This window comes from Carassius carassius, chromosome 39 (genome assembly GCF_963082965.1).
Source record: "Carassius carassius chromosome 39, fCarCar2.1, whole genome shotgun sequence".
NCBI lineage: Eukaryota > Metazoa > Chordata > Actinopteri > Cypriniformes > Cyprinidae > Carassius > Carassius carassius.
This window is the reverse complement of record NC_081793.1, coordinates 787,501-812,500: the sequence shown is the minus strand read 5'-3', so window position 1 is coordinate 812,500 and position 25,000 is coordinate 787,501. Positions and strand designations below refer to the sequence as shown.

The window sequence follows — 25,000 nt, the reverse complement described above, 5'->3', positions numbered from 1 at the left end:
AGTGTAGAGAAAAAATAATGTAATAAATAACATCCTATAAAATTATAGTATGGTCTAAAAAATATTTAGCATTTGAATGTGGTCTTTCTTTTGTTTTTCATTAAAGAAATGTCGACACTGCATGTGAACAGAATATTTGGGCTGAAATGCCACACATTGTGAAACGCAAACTACAAGCAGGAAGCAAACGCAGGACAGTGTGATGTTATCATCATGAGGTTATCATCACACCTGCAGTCTGTGTGGGACGGCCGGTGATAGAACGGAGGAGCTAGCTGCTCGTACTTGGCCTTTGCTGCTTCATTCCCCATAGATGCGATAAACTAGAGGAAGACACAATATTAAACAAAATGATAACACTTTTCAATATTTGTTAATGCTAGTTAACATGAATGAACAGTGAGCAATACTTCCATAGCATTTATTAAAAAAACAGTTGACCCAAAAATGTGCTGGAAACATCCTCACCCTCAGATCATCCCAGATCAGGATGAGTTTGTTTCTTCATCAGGTTTGTAGAAATGTAGCACTGCATCAGTGTCTCATCAATGGATGCTCTGCAGTGAATGGGTGCCGTCAGAATGAGAGTCTGATAAAAACATCACAATAATCCACAGCACTCCAGTCCATTTAAAAACTTAAATTCCAGAAAAAGTGCATCTGCTGTTGTCTCTCTCATATTAGTTTAGAGCTGTTTAAACGCTGCTTGATCTGTGCAGATTTCTCTCCTGATTCAGAGCAGAACACTTTTTCACTGGAGGAAGTGTTATTATGGATTATAGACTCTGTGTTTGAGTTAAAATCATCTTAATGCTGGATGTGTTTCATCTTTTGTCTTCTCCAGATGTTCACTGATGGACTGGAGTGCTGTGGATTATTGTGATGTTTTTATCAGACTCTCATTCTGATGGCACCCATTCACTGCAGAGCATCCATTGATGAGACACTGATGTAATGCTACATTTCTACAAACCTGATGAAGAAACAAACTCATCTGTATTCTGAGGATGAGGATGTTTCCAGCACATTTACATTATTATTATTTTTTTTTTTTGATTAACTGTTCCTTTAATCTTATCTAATGTTAATCTCAACATTTACTTATCCATTTTAAAAGGAAAACATGTATCTGTTAACATTTATTAATGCACTGAACTTATGTGAACATGAGCATTTTAATTAAGTAACAATAAAAAGTGTTAGTTCAATTGAAACACATCAGACCTTATCGTATATTATTATTATTTATCTAATTGTAATAACATCTTAAAAAATGCATGTTCTGTAGAAAATGTGCAAATCATAAGTTAAAAATAAAGAATTTTTTTATGTAATTGCATGGAATTCTTTTGTCTGTTTCATCATCGATCAAGAGACACGTCTGATGTGAGGATAAGCAAGCAGCACTAATTATTCAGAACTGTTAACTAGGCATTTTTAATTTAATGCTTCATTTACTTGTGCACCTCTTCATTCATCAACGTTCATTTGATGGCTCAGTCCATCACATCTCTGTTCAGATTATCACAAACATCAGCTTTCTTCCCAAGCTCATGTTGAGCTCTAATGGTTTGCATCCTCAATCTTTTAAACAGGCAAAGCTCCAATTAATCTCTGCAGCTCTTGAGATTACTGCAGATTTGGATGGTCTCTGGAGCACATCCCTGGAGAAGTAAACAGCCTGTCTGTGGGTCGTCTGCGACTCACCTCGATTTCAATATCTTCAAATGTGTCCTGCAGCACAGACTTCACCTGTCTGAGGCTTTCAATGCTTCTGTGGATGAGCGAGCATCCCTGACACACGAACACACCCAGCGTCACGGACACCCAATCCGGCTCTGAGGAAGAAAGAAGGAAGGAAGAAGCTACTTGGATATTTAAATCAAGTTTGAATTTGATGGTGAAGGGAAAGAAACTCATCCTTTCAAGTGTGTAGCAAAATAAATACTCCACTCTAGAGACATAATTTTACACCATCACTCAAAAAATATGCATTGATGTAAGATTTAAATTGCAAAAAAAATTCCATGCACAATATTGTTTGAACGAGAAAGAGGTGCGACTGGAGAGAGCAGGAGAAGAGAGGAAAGAAGACTGAGAGGCTTGAGATCAAATGAAACACTCTGTTTTCCCTTTATCTCACTTTTAGTTTGTATTCTTGAGCAGTGGATCGTGGTGTGGCTCATTAACTCACAGAGTCACCAGACTCGTTAAACACATTGCTGAGCACAATGGCACAGATTCGTTTACACTGTCATTGCCTCTATGGCTTTCTTTCTTCCGTGAAACACTAAATGAGACATTTTGAGAAATGTGCTGCTTCTCTTTTCAATGCAATTACACTGAATGTGGACTGAAGCCTGAATGCACACAAAAGCACCATAAAAGTGCAAACACAACAACTTTATATATACACTACATGTAATCTTAAACGTGGTAACCTGTAGTTGTTACATTAAAGAGCTATTTCTACATGATATAACCCACAGAAAGTAGTTTTGGTGGTGTAAATTAATGTATTTAGGTTGAATTGGTGATATTATTTTTGACTTAATAAAATGAGTTAGTAGCTTGTTATTACCTGGTTATTGTAATCACTGTAATGATGTGGAACAGGTCTGTCTAATAAAGCGCTACCGGTATAGTTTTCATTCTTGGTGTTTAAGTCAGACTTGAGAATGAATTATGCATTACACTTTTGTGAACCGGTCAACTGGCTCAACAACAAACAAACAAACAAACAACAGGGTGAAAATGATTCAAACTGGACTGACTAAATTTGGCTTGATTGCTCAAATCACAAAACTTGACAATAAATGTAAAGCGTCTGTGCACTGTTTGCACTTGTGTGATCAGATGGAGTGGACTTGCATGTGTGTGATGTGTGTGAGAAACCATAAAACACACTTTCTGAGTATAGATCTCCACGCTCTCTATGTGTTGCTGTGTGGCTGCAGTTATTCTGGGGATGCCACATTTCTGAAAGATTTGATGCTCATCGTCATTTCAATAGAAATATGTGCATGATGGTGAAACATTTCCCATGCAGACTTTCACTCATGTTGATGCAAATTCTGTGAAAATACTCCTATGATACTCTGTCTGTATGTCAGAAGCAAGCCTCACACGCCATCATTTCATTTAATGTAATAACTAAATAAACTAAAACCATTAAAAAACATTTTCATTTTTCTGGAAATAAAATAAATAAAAAAATTAAAATAAACATAAAAGAATAATTTTTGGTTAGTTTAAGTTAATATATATATATATTTTTTTTTTACTAATAAAAATGAAAAACCCTGAAGAGCGACACTCACGCTCATACATCTTCCTTCATTCAACACATGGCTGCTCACACAAATACAGCCAAAGTGCAGAAAACAGAAGTGTTGACAGCATCGTCTACTTCAGCTCTGTTGCCTCTGAATCATCTGAAGCGGCTCTCGTCTGATATTCATCATGATGTTATACGTCGTGTAAAGCGTAAAACAATCAGGATGAGCTGATGTCCAACACCGGGCACAAATCCCAGAAGTCTCTTTTGAGAAGACGACAGTGTGTGTATAAACCTGTGTGTTTGTGTCTGCGATACTGCAATGCAGAGAAATAGGTACAGTAAGACACGGTCTTCTGAAGGAATTGACATTTTCTTGCCCAAACTCAGCAAACACACACTTGAAAAGGAGCTGTGCAGGTTAAAGACCTGAGAATACAGCTGAGTCACCCACTCTCACACACACACTCTCACACACACACACACACACATACATCCCTCCACAACCCCACCACATACTCATGTTTACAGTTTTTTACAATCCCTTTGTTACTATTTTCAGAACCTTGATGTCATTTTTCACAACTCTAGACACAAAACTCACAACCAATGATCAAAATGCACATTTTTCAAAACTCTAACCCTTTTCTCAATTGCTTGGATACAATACACATAAAACTTAGATCATTTGTTCATTCAACAAAAATCACCTGTTCAATATGACACAACTTAACATCAAAGTGCTACTATTTCAAAAGGCAATCCACACATTACATTTCAAATGAGTGTCTATTCATTTCCTTACAATGATCTAACTATCAATTGATACAACTGCTCAAAATGATAAGTAACTGTTGCATTACTCTTAGTATGGAAACAGACAAACAATCTTCCATGTTTACTGTAAATCATGAACGTTTCAAGATAACGAGATTCATTGTCACCAATTAGCACGGAGCATGAACCAATTAGACTACAATATCCATGGATGTAGCCTAATATTTGATCATAATGCTTCCTCAGACACTGTGTCTATGGCCCCAAATACTGTACCACCTTTTCAGACTATTTACAGTATTGACAGTACTTCTGTGACCAGGCCAAATAGTGGAGGCAGAGGCAACTTTCTAACTGACCAACAAGAGCAGGCTGTGGTCGATTTGGTTCGGGCCAGAAATGATATTCGCCTTACAGAAATTCGCCAGCATATCTTGGACAATGAAGACATGTTCAACAATGTGGGATCCATAAGTTTGCCGACTATTGCACGCATACTGAAAAGGCACCAGGTATCTATAAAACAACTATACCGTGTGTCTTTCGAAAGAAATGCAGACAGAGTGAAGCAAATGAGGACTGAGTATGTTCAGGTAAGTTCAGTTTCAAGATGGCTGTTGTAAAAACATTCCCAAAAACTCTACATTGTACAGTAATCTCTAAATCTCTTTCTAAAATGTATTTTTAGAGGGTGACGGAGCTGGATGCTGATGATGACCATCAAAAATTCATATATTTGGATGAGGCAGGTTTTAATCTGGCCAAGATAAGGAGGAGAGGTCAGAATTTCATTGGCCAGCGGGAAACCATCCAAGTACCTGGACAACGTGCGGCTAACATTACCATGTGTGCGGCTATATCAGAAGATGGTGTGGTGGGTTTCAATTTCATAGCTAATTATTTTTGCTTTGATTCAAATAAACCTATGTTGTGATTGTACAGTACTGTAGTGTTTTGCATCAATATATTACAAACTTTGTTCAATGATTCCACTGTGTCTGTAGTATTCTCTCTACTACTGCAGTACTTTTACAGAGATGTATTTACTGTACATGTAATACCATAATGAAACCTGTATCACCTATTTTGTTCTACAATATTTAATGATTGTACGAACAATGACGCAGTGAAACTATCGGTTGCTTGTGTGTGGGTGATCTATAGTTATGTTTCAATGGTATTTCACAGTGAATTTGTGTTTTGAACCAATGATTGTGCAAGTGCAAGATTTCTTTAAAGATGTGAATGCGTAAGGCAATGTTTTGAACATTAGACATCCTGTGTTACAAGTGATAACCGTTTTGAGTTTTGTGTCTAGAGTTGTGAAAAATGACATCAAGGTTCTGAATATAGTAACAAAGTGACTGTAAAAAACTGTAACGCCTTGCTCTACAAACAGCACGTGTGACTCGGTGCCAACACCGTGTGTGTGTGTGTGTGTGTGTGTGTGTGTGTGTGTGTGTGTTAGTGTGTGTGTGTGTGTGTGTGTGTGTGTGTGTGTGTGTGTTAGTGTGTGTGTGTGTGTGTGTGTGTGTGTGTTAGTGTGTGTGTGTGTGTTAGTGTGTGTGTTAGTGTGTGTGTGTGTGTGTGTGTGTTAGTGTGTGTGTGTGTGTGTGTTAGTGTGTGTGTGTGTGTGTGTTTGTGTGTGTGTGTGTGTGTGTGTTAGTGTGTGTGTGTGTGTGTGTGTGTGTGTTAGTGTGTGTGTTAGTGTGTGTGTGTGTGTGTGTGTGTGTGTGTTAGTGTGTGTGTGTGTGTGTGTGTGTGTGAGTGTGTGTGTCAGAGAGAGAGAGTGTGTGTGTGTGTGTGTGTGTGTGTGTGTGTGTGTGTGTGTGTGTGAGTGTGTGTGAGTGTGTGTGTGTGTGTGTGTGTGTGTGTGTGTGTGTGTTAGTGTGTGTGTGTGTGTGTGTGTGTGTGTGTGTGTGTGTGTGTGTGTGTGTTAGTGTGTGTGTGTGTGTGTGTGTGTGTGTGTGTGTGTGTTAGTGTGTGTGTGTGTGTGTGTGAGTGTGTGTGTCAGAGAGAGAGAGAGAGAGTGTGTGTGTGTGTGTGTGTGTGTGTGTGTGTGTGTGTGAGTGTGTGTGAGTGTGTGTGTGTGTGTGTGTGTGTGTGTGTTAGTGTGTGTGTGTGTGTGTGTGTGTGTGTGTGTGTGAGTGTGTGTGTGTGTGTATAAAATAATATAACATTACTGTCCTTATATAAATAAATAAAAATAAAAATATTCAATTGTATATTTCTTAGAACTACAAAATATATATACATAATGCTAATTATTATATTATATTCTTGTAATATAATGCTATACATTCTAAATATAGCATTTTTTAAATAACATAATATAAATTAAAAAATGTAACCATAAATAGCAAATATAAATTCAGAAGTGCTTGATTAAAATATAATAATTTATAAATAATATTAATAAAAAATATAAATATAAAAATATTTCATAAATCTAATTAAAAATACAGTAGAATATAATAAAATCATATAAAACATACTTTATATAAATCATTTTTATTTTAACAATGTATTGCATGACATTACAAATACTTTCAAATATTTGCAATTGTAATAAAAAATAAGAAATATAAATAATATATATCGCATTTTACATATATTTCACAGCATGTGTTGTCTGGGAAGTGTCGCGCGTGCTCTGGCCTTCCCCAGCAGACGTGAGCGCGCGCGCAGGTGTCCAGGTGAGACGCTCTTACCTGCAGCGCCGCAGTCCGCGCAGGTGTCGTTACCGGCCCGCTGCCGTAGATCGCGCAGGACGCAGCTGTTCCGCTCGGCCTCTCTCGCCATGACTCGCCGGAGGAACGGGTCGATTCTCGGGTGATCTGTCGCGAGCAGGTGGATGAACGGAGCAGCGACGGACTCGTTCAGATGACCGCAGGCGCGTCTAGATCTGAAGCCCGAGGCGCAGTCTCCTACTGATGATGATGAGATAGTAATGGGGACCAATATAGATTTTCTCTTCCTCTTTGTGTTTGCGCTCAAGGTTGAGAGAGAGAGAGAGAGAGAGAGAGAGAGAGAGATCGTTTTCTTTTATTTCTCAGCGTCTTATCGGCTCCCTCCCCTTTATTCTGTTCACAAACAGACTGGAGACACAGAGACCCCTAGCGGCGAGTTTCGGAATCAACCTTTAAATACACCGCGAGGACGCAATCACACAATGAGCAATGTTATTATTATTATTATTATTATGGTATTTTTCAAATGTGTTGGAAATTTTCAAAGAAAACCAATAAACAAACAATTTTGGTTGCATAAACATACAAATATATTAATATAAAAAATGATGGTCGGATTTAAACTAACAAAAAAATCTAGGTTGGGTACCTAGTGACAAGTACATGCACGGATAAAGTTTTATGAAATGATAAACCTCACATTTCACTCTTTAACTCATATTTAGTAAATTATTTAAAATTATAAGTTATATGAATTTTATCTGCTCCAAAAACAATTTTAAATAGACTGCCTTATTATCCAAAGTCTTGCGATTTTCAAGATTTACAACAAAAATTTTATCAAAGTTTTGCATTGGTCTGAACAAAAAGTTAGACGGAAAACTGGATAAAACTTGATAGCTTTTATAAAGGAAGGAAATACAAAGTTGATAACTGATTGTATATGCCTCTGTTGAATATTATTTGAACTATAATTGAGTTTAGCTTTTGCTTTGCAGTTTGGAGTTTGGAGTTTTTACACAAACTTCTCGTGGGGGCGGGCTTAACAGTGATCTACTCTGATTGGATAGTGAGCTTTTGATGGACAGGTGCTCTCTGACCGGGAAGTACTGACGTCACTCAGGAAAGCTCTCGCGGTGATTAAATCTGGTCTCTACCGCAAAAATTATTTTTCACAGACAAAAGTGTAAGACATTAATTTTAAGCTCATACACAGGTTCTATTCTGTAAAGAAGTTTACACAAAGATTTAAATCTGACATTGATCTTACATGCTCTTTTATTTCGCGTTCTGAAGAAACTGAACACTTATTTTGGTCACGTCACTACACTCAGAAATCTTGGGATGATATTGGTGTGTTTGTCAAGTGTAAGATTTTGCCAGGCTTCTCAGTACATATGAAAAACATTATATTTGGGTATTATGACTCTGACCCCACCAACGAAAATAACAGTTTTGTTATTAATTAAAAAAAATCCTAAACAAATTTCACATTCACAAATACAAATTCTCCAACTGTAAACCTGTCTTCTCTGTTTTTCTAAAAGAAATGGAAAACTATTTGAATGTAATCTCAGTATCTACTCATAAGAAAGCTAAATGAAGAACCACTGTTGTGAACAACTAGATGAATGAACTGATTTTTTAACCTGATGAGGGAAAACAAACTCCGATTTTTAAATCCATTGTTTGCCATTTGTGTATACAGAAGCAGTTTATAAGTACAGCAGACCTTTACAATAAAAGCTTACAACCTCCAGATTAAATCTATTCGTTTTTAGAATTTAATTGTGCAAAGGAAAACTAGAAGTATATCATGCATTAATGTGTCCTTTACACTGTTGCTGATTCAAATATGGGAACCTAATCTAATAAAATAAAGCTGATAAAATGAAAACTAACTGTTTGGATGTTTGTGCTTTGGAAATATAGAAATTGAACATTTAAACACAAGATTCACATAAGTTATTTGAATGATTTACAATAAAGAGATCATCAGTTGAAGCGAGTCTTCTTAGTTATGCTTTCTGTAAAAGCCTATGCTGTAAAATTAATTATTTTTCACAAAAGCAACTAGATGGATGATTTTGCATGACCGCACACATATCATAACAGATGTATCTTCACTCTCTCTCTAGAGCTGCAGCCCAAATTATGCACTTATACACTATGATCTTATACACTGTGTACGTATTCACTTATACACAGTTACAAACAATGAAGTCAAAATTGTTAGATATAAAGTCGCAATTATGAAAAAAATAAGTCTCCTAGACATTAGAACCCTTTAATATATTAAAAATAATAATTATTATAAAAATAATTAATAATTCTTAATAAAATAATGAACAATTAATTATATTATAAATTATTATACCAATGGAATAAAATTTATTAATAATTTATAATAATTATATCAATATAAATTAAATAAATGCATATAAATAATGATATATAATTAATATTAATTAATGATATCATGAACTAACATTTAATTATATTTGTATGCAAGGTGTAAGAGAAATATGAATTAAATCGTAGCTTATATTAATAACAGTATAGAAATTTGCATAGTATAGAACCATGTGATTCTGGATGATCATTTGTTGTATTTTAATGCAGGAGTGTTCTCCTGACATTGATTATGAGTTAACAGTGTAATAAATCTACTTTTGTTCTCAGTATTTGGGTTCAGCTTTCATTTGTGATGTAATATTGACTGAACACGTGATGATGAGGTAAGCAGAACCTTTAGTTTAAGCAATTCACATTCATTAAAAATTATATATATATATATATATATATATATATATATATATATATATATATATATATTAAATGCTAAATAAGCCAGTATTTCAACTTTCCCTTTACAATGCATTGATAAAAACAATTGAGTTATGATGGAAATGAGAAGCACATATCCGGTAAAGCAATGGAATGACAATTGCAAATAATAAATATTGATTTATTTAGTCAAGTTAATAAAACAAAAAAATATGCATTAAATTTAGTAATTTATTTTTTGTTTTGAATTTTTATATTTTTTTGTTTATAATGTTTTATAATTAATGGATAATATTATATAATATTAATTATCTTGCTATTTATAATTAAGAATAATAATGAATGAATAATTAATTTTGTTTGTAATAATACATCTTACCTTGAAAAACATAGTATGTGTACAGACGTGTATGCAAGGAAAACATATAGACGTGTATGTGTATGCAAACAGAAAAAAAACAGAGGAAAAGAAACAGACACGACAGAAAAGTCAAAATAGGCGGAGCTTTGGTAAAAAAAACAAAAAAAAATAAAAGCGCTCCTGTCGTCACGTGTCACCTGTTACTTTTCTCCGCGTTGTTAAGAGCGGACCAATCAGAGTCGTCTTCGATTACTGTCTCATGCTTTTACTATATACAACTTTATTACGCGGATTCACATTTAGCATTCAAATGCTTGAAATCATGTAACTGTCTATATTTTATTACTTATATTGCTAGTATATATTTATATTTGTTACTTTATATGGTAATTACGGAGTGGGTTGTCGGAGCCACAGCGCGTCCTCTAGAGGAAAACAACCGTGTGTGCAATCCATTTCTTCGCCTCCCACTGACGAGCATCATCATCATCATCATCATCACCGTGGCCACGTCACGCTGCTCTCGCCATCTTCAGCCGTGTTTACTGCGCGCTGGTCAGCTCAGATCAGCACTCGGACCTTCATCAGAGCCAAAGAAACATGAACATATTCAGACTGACGGGGGATCTGTCCCACTTAGCAGCCATCATCATCCTTCTGCTGAAGATATGGAAAACCAGGTCGTGTGCAGGTGAGCACAAGCGATTTGACCTGGACACGCGCAGTGTGCACTGTTTAGGGCTGTTTGTGAGTGTATGAACTTCTCATTTGGTGAAAGTGTGCTTGTATGCCAGCTGATCTGTTTGTGTGCGCTGTTAGCTCATGCACTAGGCCTCATTAGAGCGGAATAAGCAGGTGTTGGTGTTTCTGAGTCTCATGTCTGAATGCACGCGTGTTAAGTGAGTTGCATTGCTCCAGTGAACTACAGTGAGATTCACGACACATGCATCAGAAGAAATAGGTTTAAAATGTTTTGTTGTGGAGTTTAGCTCCATGTGGCCCATCAGGTTGTAGATACGTTAAGTTGACTCTCTAGGTCTGATTGCATGCTCTGACCTGATCTCTGACGTGGCAGCAGGATCTCATTAGAATATTAATTGTTCTACATTGACGAGTTGTTGTTTTGTGAGCTTATTGTACACGCACTGTTTACTCGTGCATGCTGTACTTGGGCATTAGTGATGTATATAAATCAAAAGGAGACAGAATAGTGTTTTAGTGCATGTTGTTTCTGTGTTTTTCAGGAATCTCTGGGAAGAGTCAGATTCTCTTTGCCTTGGTGTTCACCAGCCGCTATCTGGACCTTCTCACGTCCTTCATCTCCTTGTACAACAGCACCATGAAGGTGAAGCTGAGCTGATTCAAGCATGCACACACCGGTGCCTTTTCACAAACCCACCAAACCTGTAATATTAAATCTGGTGAGGCAATGTATTCCAGACTGAATGTTGTTCTATAACAGACAACTCATCAGATAAATCAGTCCAAACACAGTCAGAGTTAGTTTACTCTAGATTATAGATGTTCATGAACTCCAGCGGCCTGAAAACATCTTTATTTTCTTTTTTTCTTAAAAGACAAACAAAGAAGTGTAATTTGATTTTAATTAAAAGAATGTTCTGTATTTTATTTCTATAAAATATATTCTGTAATGCTTTGTATTATTAAATGGGTTGTCATAATATTAATCTCTAAAATATGCACTGTTTTTATAGAAAATAATTAAAATAAGATTATAATCAATGCATAATATTTTCTATTAACAGTGTTTGTTAATTTTACATTTTAAAAAAAAACAATGCATGGCACATGCCATATATTGGATTTGTAAAAAAATAATTATGAATATATACCCTCTACTAATATTGGCCCCCATGGTAAATATGTACAAAAGCGGCTGTGAAAATAAATCAGCAGCATTTATCTTGTTGATTTTTCATTCATAAAATTCGAACCTATAACTGAAGTAAAAGTGTTGAAAGTGGGGGGAACGCACATTACGAAATAAATGTTTTTCTCCAGTGCATGTCGGCCATAATTATTGGCACCCCTAGAAATTCTGATGAGTAAAATATCTCTGAAGTATATTCTCCTTCATATTTATATTATTTTTTGGGCACACCAGGGTGAATAAAAGCATGAAACCGTCCAGCCATGACTTCCTGTTCCAAGGGATTATAAATATGAGGAACACAAAGGCTAAATGTCATGAATCATCCATCACAAGGAGTAAAACCAAAGGATATAGTTCTTCTGATGTGCAGAACAAGATTGTTAAGATTCACAAAATAGAAACTGGCTGTAAGAAAAGAGATAAAGAATTCAAAATCCCCATTTCCCCCATCAGGGCAATACTTAAGAAGTTCCAATCAACAGAAGATATTACAAATCTGTCTGGATGTGTGTGTGTGTATTGTAGTGATTTTTGAGTGTGTTCATCATCGATAAGTCACCAACTTTTGTATCATTCAGTTGAAGTACAAAAGAATCTAAAACTCATAATGTGGAAATGGTTAAAAAGACTTTCTTGTGGCATGTTTCCATGCAGGTCATCTATATCGCATGTGCCTATGCCACGGTTTACCTGATATACGTCAAGTTCAAGGCCACGTATGATGGCAACCACGACACGTTCAGGGTGGAGTTCCTGGTCGTTCCAGTCGGCGGTCTGGCCTTCCTCGTCAACCATGACTTCTCTGTTTTGGAGGTTAGAGAGAAAACCCATACTTGCATTCATTAAAGCAATAAACCCCAAGAAGCCATGGTTTAAAGTGAATTTATAATAAATTCAGTGTAAACCACGGCTTCACTGGGTTATTGCTTTTATAAAACGGTTATTCCATATATATTCACAAAATAAAACCGAGCAAATAAAGTGTAATGATATTAATAAAAACAGTATTCTTCCACCAAACAATGTAGCTCCTCAGAATCAGTTGTGATTGTAACAAAGTGGTTACCTAGCAACACACAGAAGTAAACAAAGGTGAATGTTACATTGTAGAGTCATTTACAACGGCATCAAACACAGCTCGGCCAATCAGAATCAAGGAGCGGAACTCTCTGCTTTCTTATTGAAAACACTGGCTCACTCTGTTCATGTTCTCATCATCTCTTGGTTCTAGATCATGTGGACGTTCTCCATCTATCTGGAGTCCGTGTCCATCCTCCCACAGCTGTTCATGATCAGTAAGACGGGAGAAGCCGAGACCATCACCACGCACTACCTGTTCTTCCTCGGTCTCTATCGAGCCCTGTATCTCATCAACTGGATCTGGCGCTTCTACTTCGAAGGCTTCTTCGACATGATCGCCATCGTGGCCGGCGTCGTTCAGACAATCCTGTACTGTGATTTCTTTTACCTCTACGTGACAAAAGGTGAGTGTTTTGGTTTGGGGTTCAGTCGATCCTGAAAACATACTAACTCCAGGTACTCAGGTACTCGATTAATCTGGTACTCAAGTTAACAAATGACTGAAATACCCATGCTTGTGTTAAAAATACAACTCCTGTTCAAGAGTGAGTGCGTTAAGACAAGTCTCTTCTCTTTTGCCAAAGATTAAGAGATGGTTATGAAAAATATGTAGAATTTAAAGACATTTATACAGCAAGAAGAAAAAAGTTTGTACTCAAAAGGGGCATCTAAAAGAAAAAACTGGCTACATATATCAATGCAAGTTAAATAAATGTATTTTATATTAATTATATATTTATTGTATATTATATGTAGTTCTGTCAAATGATTAATCGTGATTAATTGCATCCAAAATATAATATGTGTCTATGTACTGTGTGTATTTATTTATTTATATATATGTTTTTAGGATAGTATATATAAATATCAATATTTTATCTATATATATATATATATATAGAACAAAACAGTTTTTCATAAATATATAAATGGATATGTTTGTTTGTCTTATATATATATTTATATATATATAGAATTTATTGCCTTTCAATCAGGAAAAAAAGTGTTTTAAACTTCAGCTGATTGAGAAACCAGTGTGTAAAAGTGCTCCTAGTTGAGCATTGACTGTTATCAGTAAGAAAACCCTCATCTCAAGCTTGAATGTTTTAATTGAGTGTGAAAGCATCATCTCAAGCACTTGACCTGCGTACGTGCAGAAATACATCGGCATTGCAGTTGAAGTTCAGATTGTATGGCTGCATTGATTCCAACTAAATGTTTACCAGGATGCTTTGCTTTGTCTTAACACATTGAGCTTCAGTCTGATAGTTGAAAGCAGCTCAAGTGTTCCTTTCCCTTATTTCAGTGTTGAAAGGAAAGAAGCTGAGTCTGCCAGCGTAGGTCTGAAAGAGATCGGTGTGAGGAGCGTCACGGGACGACGAGGACGAGTCAGATGCTTGAGACGGAGGACGAAAGAAGAGATCCGGTCCGGTGCTCTGGAACAGCTCTGGATTCAAGCCCAGACCAACCAAGTCTTCGGATTCCTGTTTTATGCATCTTGTCTTACCCTTTTTTATTATTCTGTATCAAAGAGAAAGTTTTCTACATCAAACGTGTAACTATGATTTGACCAGCAGCAGTGTGGAGACGGCCTCGTCTGGCAGTGCAAACACGCAGGGACTGATTCTTATGATGGATATTGATTTGCTTTGTAAGAGTATTTTCAATCTGATTAAATGTACATGTTTTCAAAAAGATTACGGGAGTATTTGGTGCTCCATGGGATAAAATTGATTATAAAATACGTTTTTTCTCAATTTCTTGATGCAATAATCCTTTGTTTAAGAAGGTCGGTCATAATAAAGTGGTTCCCCAAAGTGCTCGTTTAATTGGGTTCAAGATGGAAATTTGTTCTTAAAACGACTTAACTTTTGGGAACCATTCCACTGTCTGACAGCGTACAGTATTGGCACTGTCTTTATTACTGTAAATGGCTTCTAAAAGATCCAAAAAATAAATCGTACAAATGTTCTCACAGATTATGCCGTTTATTTTGGGGATTTTATTATTAGTCATATATATACATTTTTTTTTTTTCATCAAGTGACTCATAAAGCCACTTAATCACACAAAAACCTAATTTACATGAAAAACCAGCAGCTTTTAAATGTATAAAAGCGAGAATCTTGTGAACAAATAGTTCTTTTGAATCGGATCAGTGAATCATTTCTCGATTCATTCACGAATCGGAGTGAATCGACTCAAGCGGATGAACTCTAACTCATGAATCATTTAGTGAAGTATAAACGAGGAGATATTTAGGCAATACTTACATTGTTCGCTTCACATCTTTAGTCTCAGTGTTAACTGAGATGTTATTGCCAACAGAAACAACATTTGCTTAAATTTAACACACATCAACACAGAATAAGTATAGAATAAGAACGCAGCATTAATCTGTCGCGAAGTAATGTCTTCCGAGCAAAGCCGAGAACCGACGATTCGACCAATGGCGCCGAAGCACTGCTCTATAACAGAGAAGTAACTTTTTAATGGCTGTGACAAACTACTCTGACATGATTTAAATAGACTAGAATCTGATTAAGAAAGTAAAATAAATGTGTGTTATGAATTACCTTTTAATGGCAGCAACAAACTGCATACACACAGAATTAAAATAAATATTCTTGTTATATAATAAACTATATATTGATGTATTGCGACAAAATAAACAAACTGGTAATATTGCTTGGGTTGAAGCACGGAAACTGCCAAATTAGTTCTGTATCAATAATACAATTAAGAAATTATTTATTTATGTTTAGCATGTTTTGAATGTAGTATTTAGTATACCTGTGAAAATAAATAATTTGCATTGCAACTTTAACAGAGATTCACACAGAAAACAGCTGATTTACATTAGAATAATATAAAAAAAGTACATGTATTTTTTAGCAAATAAATGAGAAGACTAGATTTCAAAAACATTTTAAAAATCGTATAAGCCCCAAACTTTTGAAAGTTTACAAAAGTTCTTGTTCTTCTAGCACTCAATTAATAAAGCATCACGCACGCACGCACACACTGGGTGCTTCTCAATTCTTATTTGTGCATCCTCGTTTCCTCTCCTCGCGTCTCAGCTCCGCCCCCTGTAGGATGCGAGGGAAGGCTGCAAGGAAAAGACGCGAGGACGGAGGGATCGAATGAAAGCTTTTTTTACACATTGGAATCCTTGATCACTCGAGCGTCACTTCGTTGCGTCATCAGCAGCGCTCAGAGGATCTGCCCTCATGTTGTTGAAATTTGTTTATTTAAGAAATTCATAATAAATAATAATAAAGAAAGATACCCTGTTGAAATATGTGAGGTGTGTGGTTTATATAAACTGCAAAAGTAAAGTAGAAATCAAAATTATTGTGACCGATGTGAAGGGGGAGGAGAATTTATACGTGCGTCACGTTTTAGTCGATAAAACTCTTCCGCATAGGATGCACCTGTGTATCCTCGCTCATGACTCCTCTGGAAGCCTCCTCACTCCTCGATCCTCGACTCCTCGCGGTGCAATTAGAGAATTGAGATGTCCTTCAAGATGGCTGAGCTCGATCGGTTTCCGGGTCATAGGATAGAGGACGGAGGAGAGAGGAGACGAGGAGGGATATTGAGAAGCACCCATTCACACACACACACACACACACACACACACACACACAAAGTAAACAGAATGTTCGTTCGGAAACCGGAATTCCACACGGAACTATTTCGCTGCGGACAGATGTCGGACACATTTGGTTGCTGCACAGACGATAGTAAACAGTAAAACCGACCCGAGCTGTTTCTTCATCTCGGGCGTCAGTGAAAGAGGCGTTAATTCCCGACATGTCGCAATATCGAGAAGCGGAGCAGGTTGCGGGCTGGCAGTGGTTCTGTATCACATTAATGACCGCGGAAGGAGCTCTGAGAGCTTGAGAAGCGCGTTATTGTGTCAGGATGCCCGCGATGGTGCTCCTCGGGCGCCGGTGGCGGATCGCCAGCGATGATCTCGTGTTTCCTGGAGCTCTCGAGCTGTTTATCAGAGCTGTGTGGTGAGATAAACCCCGACACAACTGTCTTTAGAGCTTCCTACACGAACAGGAAGTGTGTGAGACTGTAGTAACGTTACACAGAAATACCAAAACAACTCTTACTAAGCGCTAAGATCATGTAGCTAATTTACCTTGCTAGTTTGAAAACTGCAGTGCTACAACAATAGTAAACGCAAAAAGACACGTGTCGTGTGTTTAATCTCTCTCTCTCTCAGGTGGATCGTGACTTTAGTTCTTTACACTAATCACCAGGGAAGATTCGACTGTCAGGGTGGAGCTAATCTACAATATTACCTCATAGTCCTTCTGGTTCTGCTGGGGATCATCATCCTGACCCTCTGTGCAGTCGTGTATCTGAGTGCTCAAGGTGTGTGTGAGAGAGTGAGAGAGAGAGAGAGAGAGAGAGAGAGAGAGAGAGAGAGAGTGAGTGTGTGTGTGTGTGTGTGTGTGAGAGAGAGAGAGGGTGTGTGTGTGTGTGAGAGAGTGTGTGTGTGTGTGTGTGTGTGAGAGAGAGAGAGAGAGAGAGAGTGTGTGTTTGTGTGTGTGAGAGAGAAAGAGAAAGAGAGAGAGAGAGAGTATCATCTGCTGAGTATCATCTGCTCTCACCTACTAACACACAGTGGACAGTGGTAAAAAAAAAAAATAATAACATTTATTCTGTGGTATTAATGTACATTTAATATGGAATTGTTGATGTTTTGAGTTTCTACCACAACCTTAATCACATCTTTCATTCTTCTAATTTTAATCCGTAGTAATTTTGCATCATTTCTCTTTTCTCAAAATAGCAAACAAACCATACACATTAATTTAAAAGTTTACGATGAAATCACTTAGTTTTTCTACGTGGAATATTCAAGGTCTAAACTCCTCAGTCTTTGGCCTAAAAAGTAGACATTCTGATTTTATGAAAGAACTACAAGAACTAGATGTGATCATCTTACAGGAAACCTGGTGCAGAGGAGATGCGTTCACTAGCTGTCCCTCAGGATACAGAGAGATAATATTACCATCCGTCAAACTCTCATCAGTCACACAAGGGGATGATAATATGGATTAAATCTGAACTGCCCATAGAACTAATAAAAAAAGAACAACATCACTTGTGGCTAAAAATACAAAAAGGAATGATATCAGCATCTAAGCCTGTTTTCCTTTGTGCAGTTTACATTCCACCCCTCGAGTCTCCGTATTTCCAAGAGGAAACTTTCCAGAACATAGAGAGAGAAATTAGGAAGTACAAGACCTAAACAACATATTCTACAAAACAGCACAAAAAAGTAATTTGGCAATTGTTAAACCAAAGAAAAAATATTTAGATACTGACAAATGGTTTGATTTGGACTGTAAGGCTCTGAGAAAAAACCTCAGAAACTTATCAAATCAAAAACACAGACAACCAGATAATTCGGACCTCCGCCTTCTTTACTGTGAGGCACTAAAACAGTATAAAGCCACACTCCGGCGGAAAAAAGCACAGTTTTTGCAAAGCCAGTTTGAAGAAATTGAAAAATCTATAAACTCACACAAATTTTGGGATAAATGGAAATTGCTGTACAAACCAAATCAATAAGTTCTGGCAATCCAAGATGGGGAGAAGTGGAAAAACCACTTCCAGGAATTATACACCCCAACTGAAATTCAAAATTCTAATCAAAATGAAATAATTAATAAACTAGACAATTTGGAAAGATCAATTAAAACAAACCAAAACCCTTTAGATTTCCCCATAACAATGAAAGAATTGGAAGAAAAATTAGGAGTCCTTGAGTCCAAGAAAGCCTGTGGTGTAGACCGCATCCTGAACGAGATGCTGAAACACACAGAGCAAAGCTGCAGACTGGCCATGCTCAAACTGTTCAATGATGTTCTGTGTGTAGGGTTCTTCCCTGAGATCTGGAACAAGGGCCTCATCAGCCCCATCCACAAGAGTGGAGACAAACTAGACCCCAACAACTACCGAGGCATCTGTGTGAACAGTTACCTGGGGAAGGTTCTCTGCAGCATCTTAAACGCCAGACTTTTACACTTCCTTATGAAGCACAATGCCTTGAGTAAATCCCAAATTGGCTTTCTTCCAAAATGTCGCACATCCGATCACATTTTTACATTACAAACACTAATTGACAAATATGTACATCAAAACAAAGAACAAATTTTTGCTTGTTTCGTTGATTTCAAGAAAGCATTTGATTCAATCTGGCACGAAGGATTATACCTAAAGCTTATCGACAGTGGAGTAGGGGGGAAATTCTATGATTTGATCAAATCGATGTACACAGCCAGCCAATGCGCTGTCAAAATTGGAAACCAAAGAACCGAATTTTTCCCCCAGGGGCGCGGAGTGAGACAGGGATGCAGTTTAAGCCCCACCCTCTTCAACATTTACATCAACCAATTGGCCAATATGTTAGAACATGCTCCCTTTCAAGGTCTCACTCTCCACGACACAGAGATCAAGTGTCTACTCTACGCAGACGACCTGGTCCTCCTGTCGCCCACTAAACAAGGGCTTCAGGACGGCCTGGATCTGCTGGAGGATTACTGTCAGTCCTGGGCCCTGACCGTCAACCTCCAGAAGACTAGAGTCATGATGTTCCAGAAACGCTCCAGATCTCAGGGACCAACACACACATTCACACTCTCACACAGAACCATTGAGAGCACAAAAGCATACACCTACCTCGGCCTGAAAATAACTCCAACTGGTAACTTTACTTTGGCTGTGAATGAACTCAAAGAGAAAGCTCAGAGGGCTTTCTATGCCATAGAACGATCAATCAAAATTGACATCCCAATCCAAATTTGGCTCAAACTTTTCAAATCAATAATTGAACCAATTGTTTTATATGGCAGTGAAGTGTGGGGTCCTTCTATAAAATTTGATTTTTTAAATTGGGAAAAACATCCGATTGAAACTCTAAAATTAGATTTCTGTAAAAGAATACTCAAAGTCCAAAGAAAAACACCAAACAACGGATGCAGGGCAGAATTGGGCCGATACCCTCTCCTCCTAAACATCCAAAAAAGAGCCATCAAATTCTGGAAACACCTGAAAACAAGCGATCCCAACACGTACCATTATAAAGCCCTGAAACACCAAGAGCTGAGCGTAACGAGGAGTCCCCTGTGCCAGCTGGTGCTGAGACTTACTGAGCTCTCTCCTGCAGAGATCAGCTCGCCTCAGCACACACACACACTCACACACATTCGGCCTGCACAAATTATCAACACAGAACAACACAAGTACATCACCCATTGGACAAACACCATTCAAAACCAACACAAACTGGAATGTTATTCGGCACTAAATCGAGAGTACACTGTTGCGAGCTACCTGAGCACAGTGAATGATGTGAAGCTCAGGAAAACCCTGACGATGTACAGACTCAGCGAGCACAGCCTGGCCATCGAGACGGGCCGGCGCAGACAGACCTGGCTCTCCCGGGAGGACAGACTCTGCTCTCACTGCATTCTGGGAGTGCCAGAGACCGAGCTGCACTTCCTCACAGAATGCCCCAAATACCAACACATCAGAGACCAATATTACCCCAAAATAAATAAGATATTTCCCAAATTTAACACCTGTAATCCAACCCAAAAACTTAGATTCATCCTTGGCGAAGAAGCCAAATGCTCCAATTTAGCAGCAAGATTTGTAGCATCTCTCCACATCCTGAGGGACGAGCAGAGCAGCAAACACCAAATGAACACACACACACTGACAGCCTAACACACCCAATCACACACACACACACACACACACACACACACACCCAATCACACACACACACTCACTCACAGCCTAACACACCCAATCACACACACACACACACACACTCACAGCCTAACACACCCAATCACACACACACACTCACTCACAGCCTAACACACCCAATCACACACACACACTCACTCACAGCCTAACACACCCAATCACACACACACACTCACAGCCTAACACACCCAATCACACACACACACACGCACACACACACACTCACAGCCTAACACACCCAATCACACACACACACTCACTCACAGCCTAACACACCCAATCACACACACACACACACACACACACACACTCACAGCCTAACACACCCAATCACACACACACACTCACTCACAGCCTAACACACCCAATCACACACACACACACACACACACACACACACACACACTCACAGCCTAACACACCCAATCACACACACACACACACACACACACACACACACACACACACACACACACACTCACTCACAGCCTAACACACCCAATCACACACACACTCACAGCCTAACACATCCAATCACACACACACACTCACTCACAGCCTAACACACCCAATCACACACACACACTCACAGCCTAACACACCCAATCACACACACACACACACACACACACTCACAGCCTAACACACCCAATCACACACACACACTCACTCACAGCCTAACACACCCAATCACACACACTCACTCACAGCCTAACACACCCAATCACACACACACACACACACACACACACACACTCACTCACAGTCTAACACACCCAATCACACACACACACACACACACTCACTCACAGCCTAACACACCCGATCACACACACACACACACTCACAGCCTAACACACCCAATCACACACACACACTCACTCACAGCCTAACACACCCAATCACACACACACACACACTCACTCACAGCCTAACACACCCAATCACACACACACACACACTCACTCACAGCCTAACACACCCAATCACACACTCACAGCCTAACACACCCAATCACACACACACACACACACACACACTCACAGACTAACACACCCAATCACACACACACACACACACACACACACACACACACACACACACACACACACACACTCACTCACTCACAGCCTAACACACCCAATCACACACACACACACACACACTCACAGCCTAACACACCCAATCACACACTCACTCACTCACAGCCTAACACACCCAATCACACACTCACAGCCTAACACACCCAATCACACACACACACACACAGACACACTCACAGACTAAAACACCCAATCACACACACACACACCCAATCACACACACACTCACTCACTCACAGCCTAACACACCCAATCACACACACACACACACACACTCACAGCCTAACACACCCAATCACACACACACACTCACTCACAGCCTAACACACCCAATCACACACACACACACACACTCACTCACAGCCTAACACACCCAATCACACACACACACACACACACACTCACAGCCTAACACACCCAATCACACACACACACACACACTCACTCACAGCCTAACACACCCAATCACACACACGCACACACACACACAGCCTAACACACCCAATCACACACACTCACTCACAGCCTAACACACCCAATCACACACACACACACACACACACACACTCACTCACAGCCTAACACACCCAATCACACACACACACTCACTCACAGCCTAACACACCCAATCACACACACACACTCACAGCCTAACACACCCAATCACACACACACACACACACACACACACACACACACTCACAGCCTAACACACCCAATCACACACACACACACACTCACTCACAGCCTAACACACCCAATCACACACACACACACACTCACAGCCTAACACACCCAATCACACACACACACACACACACACTCACAGCCTAACACACCCAATCACACACACACACTCACTCACAGCCTAACACACCCAATCACACACACACACTCACAGCCTAACACACCCAATCACACACACACACACACACACACTCACAGCCTAACACACCCAATCACACACACACACTCACTCACAGCCTAACACACCCAATCACACACACACACACACACACACACACTCACTCACAGCCTAACACCCCCAATCACACACACACACACACACAGCCTAACACACCCAATCACACACACACACACACACACTCACTCACAGCCTAACACACCCAATCACACACACACACTCACTCACAGCCTAACACACCCAATCACACACACACACACACTCACAGCCTAACACACCCAATCACACACACACACTCACAGCCTAACACACCCAATCACACACACACACTCACAGCCTAAAACCCCCAATCACACACACACACTCACAGCCTAACACCCCCAATCACACACACACACACACTCACTCACAGCCTAACACCCCCAATCACACACACACACACACACACACACACACAGCCTAACACACCCAATCACACACACACACTCACTCACAGCCTAACACAACCAATCACACACACACACACACACACTCACAGCCTAACACACCCAATCACACACACACACTCACAGCCTAACACACCCAATCACACACACACACACACACACACACTCACAGCCTAACACACCCAATCACACACACACACTCACAGCCTAACACACCCAATCACACAAACACACTCACAGCCTAACACACCCAATCACACAAACACACTCACAGCCTAACACACCCAATCACACACACACACACACACTCACAGCCTAACACACCCAATCACACACACACACTCACTCACAGCCTAACACACCCAATCACACACACACACACTCACTCACAGCCTAACACACCCAATCACACACACACACACACACACACACACTCACAGCCTAACACACCCAATCACACACACACACTCACTCACAGCCTAACACACCCAATCACACACACACACACTCACAGCCTAACACACCCAATCACACACACACACACACACACCCAATCACACACACACACACACACACACACACTCACAGCCTAACACACCCAATCACACACACACACTCACAGCCTAACACGCCCAATCACACACACACACTCACAGCCTAACACACCCAATCACACACACACACACACTCACAGCCTAACACACCCAATCACACACACACACACACACACACACTCACAGCCTAACACACCCAATCACACACACACACACACACACACACACGCACAGCCTAACACACCCAATCACACACACACACACACACGCACAGCCTAACACACCCAATCACACACACACACACACGCACAGCCTAACACACCCAATCACACACACACACACACTCACAGCCTAACACACCCAATCACACACACACACTCACTCACAGCCTAACACACCCAATCACACACACACACGCACAGCCTAACACACCCAATCACACACACACACACACTCACAGCCTAACACACCCAATCACACACACACACACACACACACTCACAGCCTAACACACCCAATCACACACACACACACTCACTCACTCACAGCCTAACACACCCAATCACACACACACACACACACTCACAGCCTAACACACCCAATCACACACACACACACACACACTCACTCACAGCCTAACACACCCAATCACACACACACACACTCACTCACAGCCTAACACACCCAATCACACACACACACTCACAGCCTAACACACCCAATCACACACACACACACACACACACACACACTCACAGCCTAACACACCCAATCACACACACACACACACTCACAGCCTAACACACCCAATCACACACACACACACACACACACACACACACTCACAGCCTAACACACCCAATCACACACACACACTCACTCACAGCCTAACACACCCAATCACACACACACACACACACACACACACACTCACAGCCTAACACACCCAATCACACACACACACACACTCACAGCCTAACACACCCAATCACACACACACACACACTCACTCACAGCCTAACACACCCAATCACACACACACACACACACACACACTCACTCACAGCCTAACACACCCAATCACACACACACACACACTCACAGCCTAACACACCCAATCACACACACACACACACACTCACAGCCTAACACACCCAATCACACACACACACACACTCACAGCCTAACACACCCAATCACACACACACACACACACTCACAGCCTAACACACCCAATCACACACACACACTCACAGCCTAACACACCCAATCACACACACACACACACACACACACACACACACAC

At 39.7% G+C, this 25,000-nt stretch overlaps 3 protein-coding genes across 3 annotated transcripts in view; 2 read left to right on the top strand and 1 right to left on the bottom strand.

Annotated features, from left to right (window-relative positions):
• Positions 1 to 6,981, bottom strand: part of LOC132120899 (arf-GAP with dual PH domain-containing protein 1-like) — a 24,767-nt gene extending 17,786 nt beyond the window's left edge. Inside the window, exons 1-3 of the mRNA XM_059530120.1 lie at positions 6,766 to 6,981; positions 1,708 to 1,838; positions 232 to 323 (exon numbers count right to left, since the gene is read on the bottom strand). Of these exons, the coding sequence (XP_059386103.1) occupies positions 232 to 323; positions 1,708 to 1,838; positions 6,766 to 6,856 (314 nt within the window). The 5' untranslated portion in view covers positions 6,857 to 6,981. The remainder of the gene's footprint in view (positions 1 to 231; positions 324 to 1,707; positions 1,839 to 6,765) is intronic.
• A 3,400-nt stretch (positions 6,982 to 10,381) lies between these two features.
• LOC132121155 (ER lumen protein-retaining receptor 2-like) lies at positions 10,382 to 14,843 on the top strand. The gene is made up of 5 exons (XM_059530335.1): positions 10,382 to 10,583; positions 11,137 to 11,237; positions 12,441 to 12,599; positions 13,018 to 13,270; positions 14,173 to 14,843. The coding sequence occupies exons 1-5, from the start codon at positions 10,493 to 10,495 to the stop codon at positions 14,205 to 14,207; spliced, it is 639 nt and encodes a 212-aa protein (XP_059386318.1). The 5' UTR covers positions 10,382 to 10,492; the 3' UTR covers positions 14,208 to 14,843.
• Positions 14,844 to 16,583: 1,740 nt separating this feature from the next.
• The window catches only part of LOC132121154 (diacylglycerol lipase-beta-like), a 20,766-nt gene continuing 12,349 nt past the window's right edge, over positions 16,584 to 25,000 (top strand). The window contains exons 1-2 of the mRNA XM_059530334.1: positions 16,584 to 16,888; positions 17,104 to 17,255. Coding sequence (XP_059386317.1) covers positions 16,794 to 16,888; positions 17,104 to 17,255 — 247 coding nt within the window. The 5' untranslated portion in view covers positions 16,584 to 16,793. The remainder of the gene's footprint in view (positions 16,889 to 17,103; positions 17,256 to 25,000) is intronic.

Excerpts from the sequence above, each read along its gene's own strand:
- LOC132121155 (XM_059530335.1), top strand. The coding sequence starts at position 10,493 with ATGAACATATTCAGACTGACGGGGGATCTGTCCCACTTAGCAGCCATC. Across the intron at positions 12,600-13,017 it reads ATGACTTCTCTGTTTTGGAG|ATCATGTGGACGTTCTCCAT; the intron begins GTTAGAGAGAAA and ends TCTTGGTTCTAG. Across the intron at positions 13,271-14,172 it reads TTACCTCTACGTGACAAAAG|TGTTGAAAGGAAAGAAGCTG; the intron begins GTGAGTGTTTTG and ends CCCTTATTTCAG.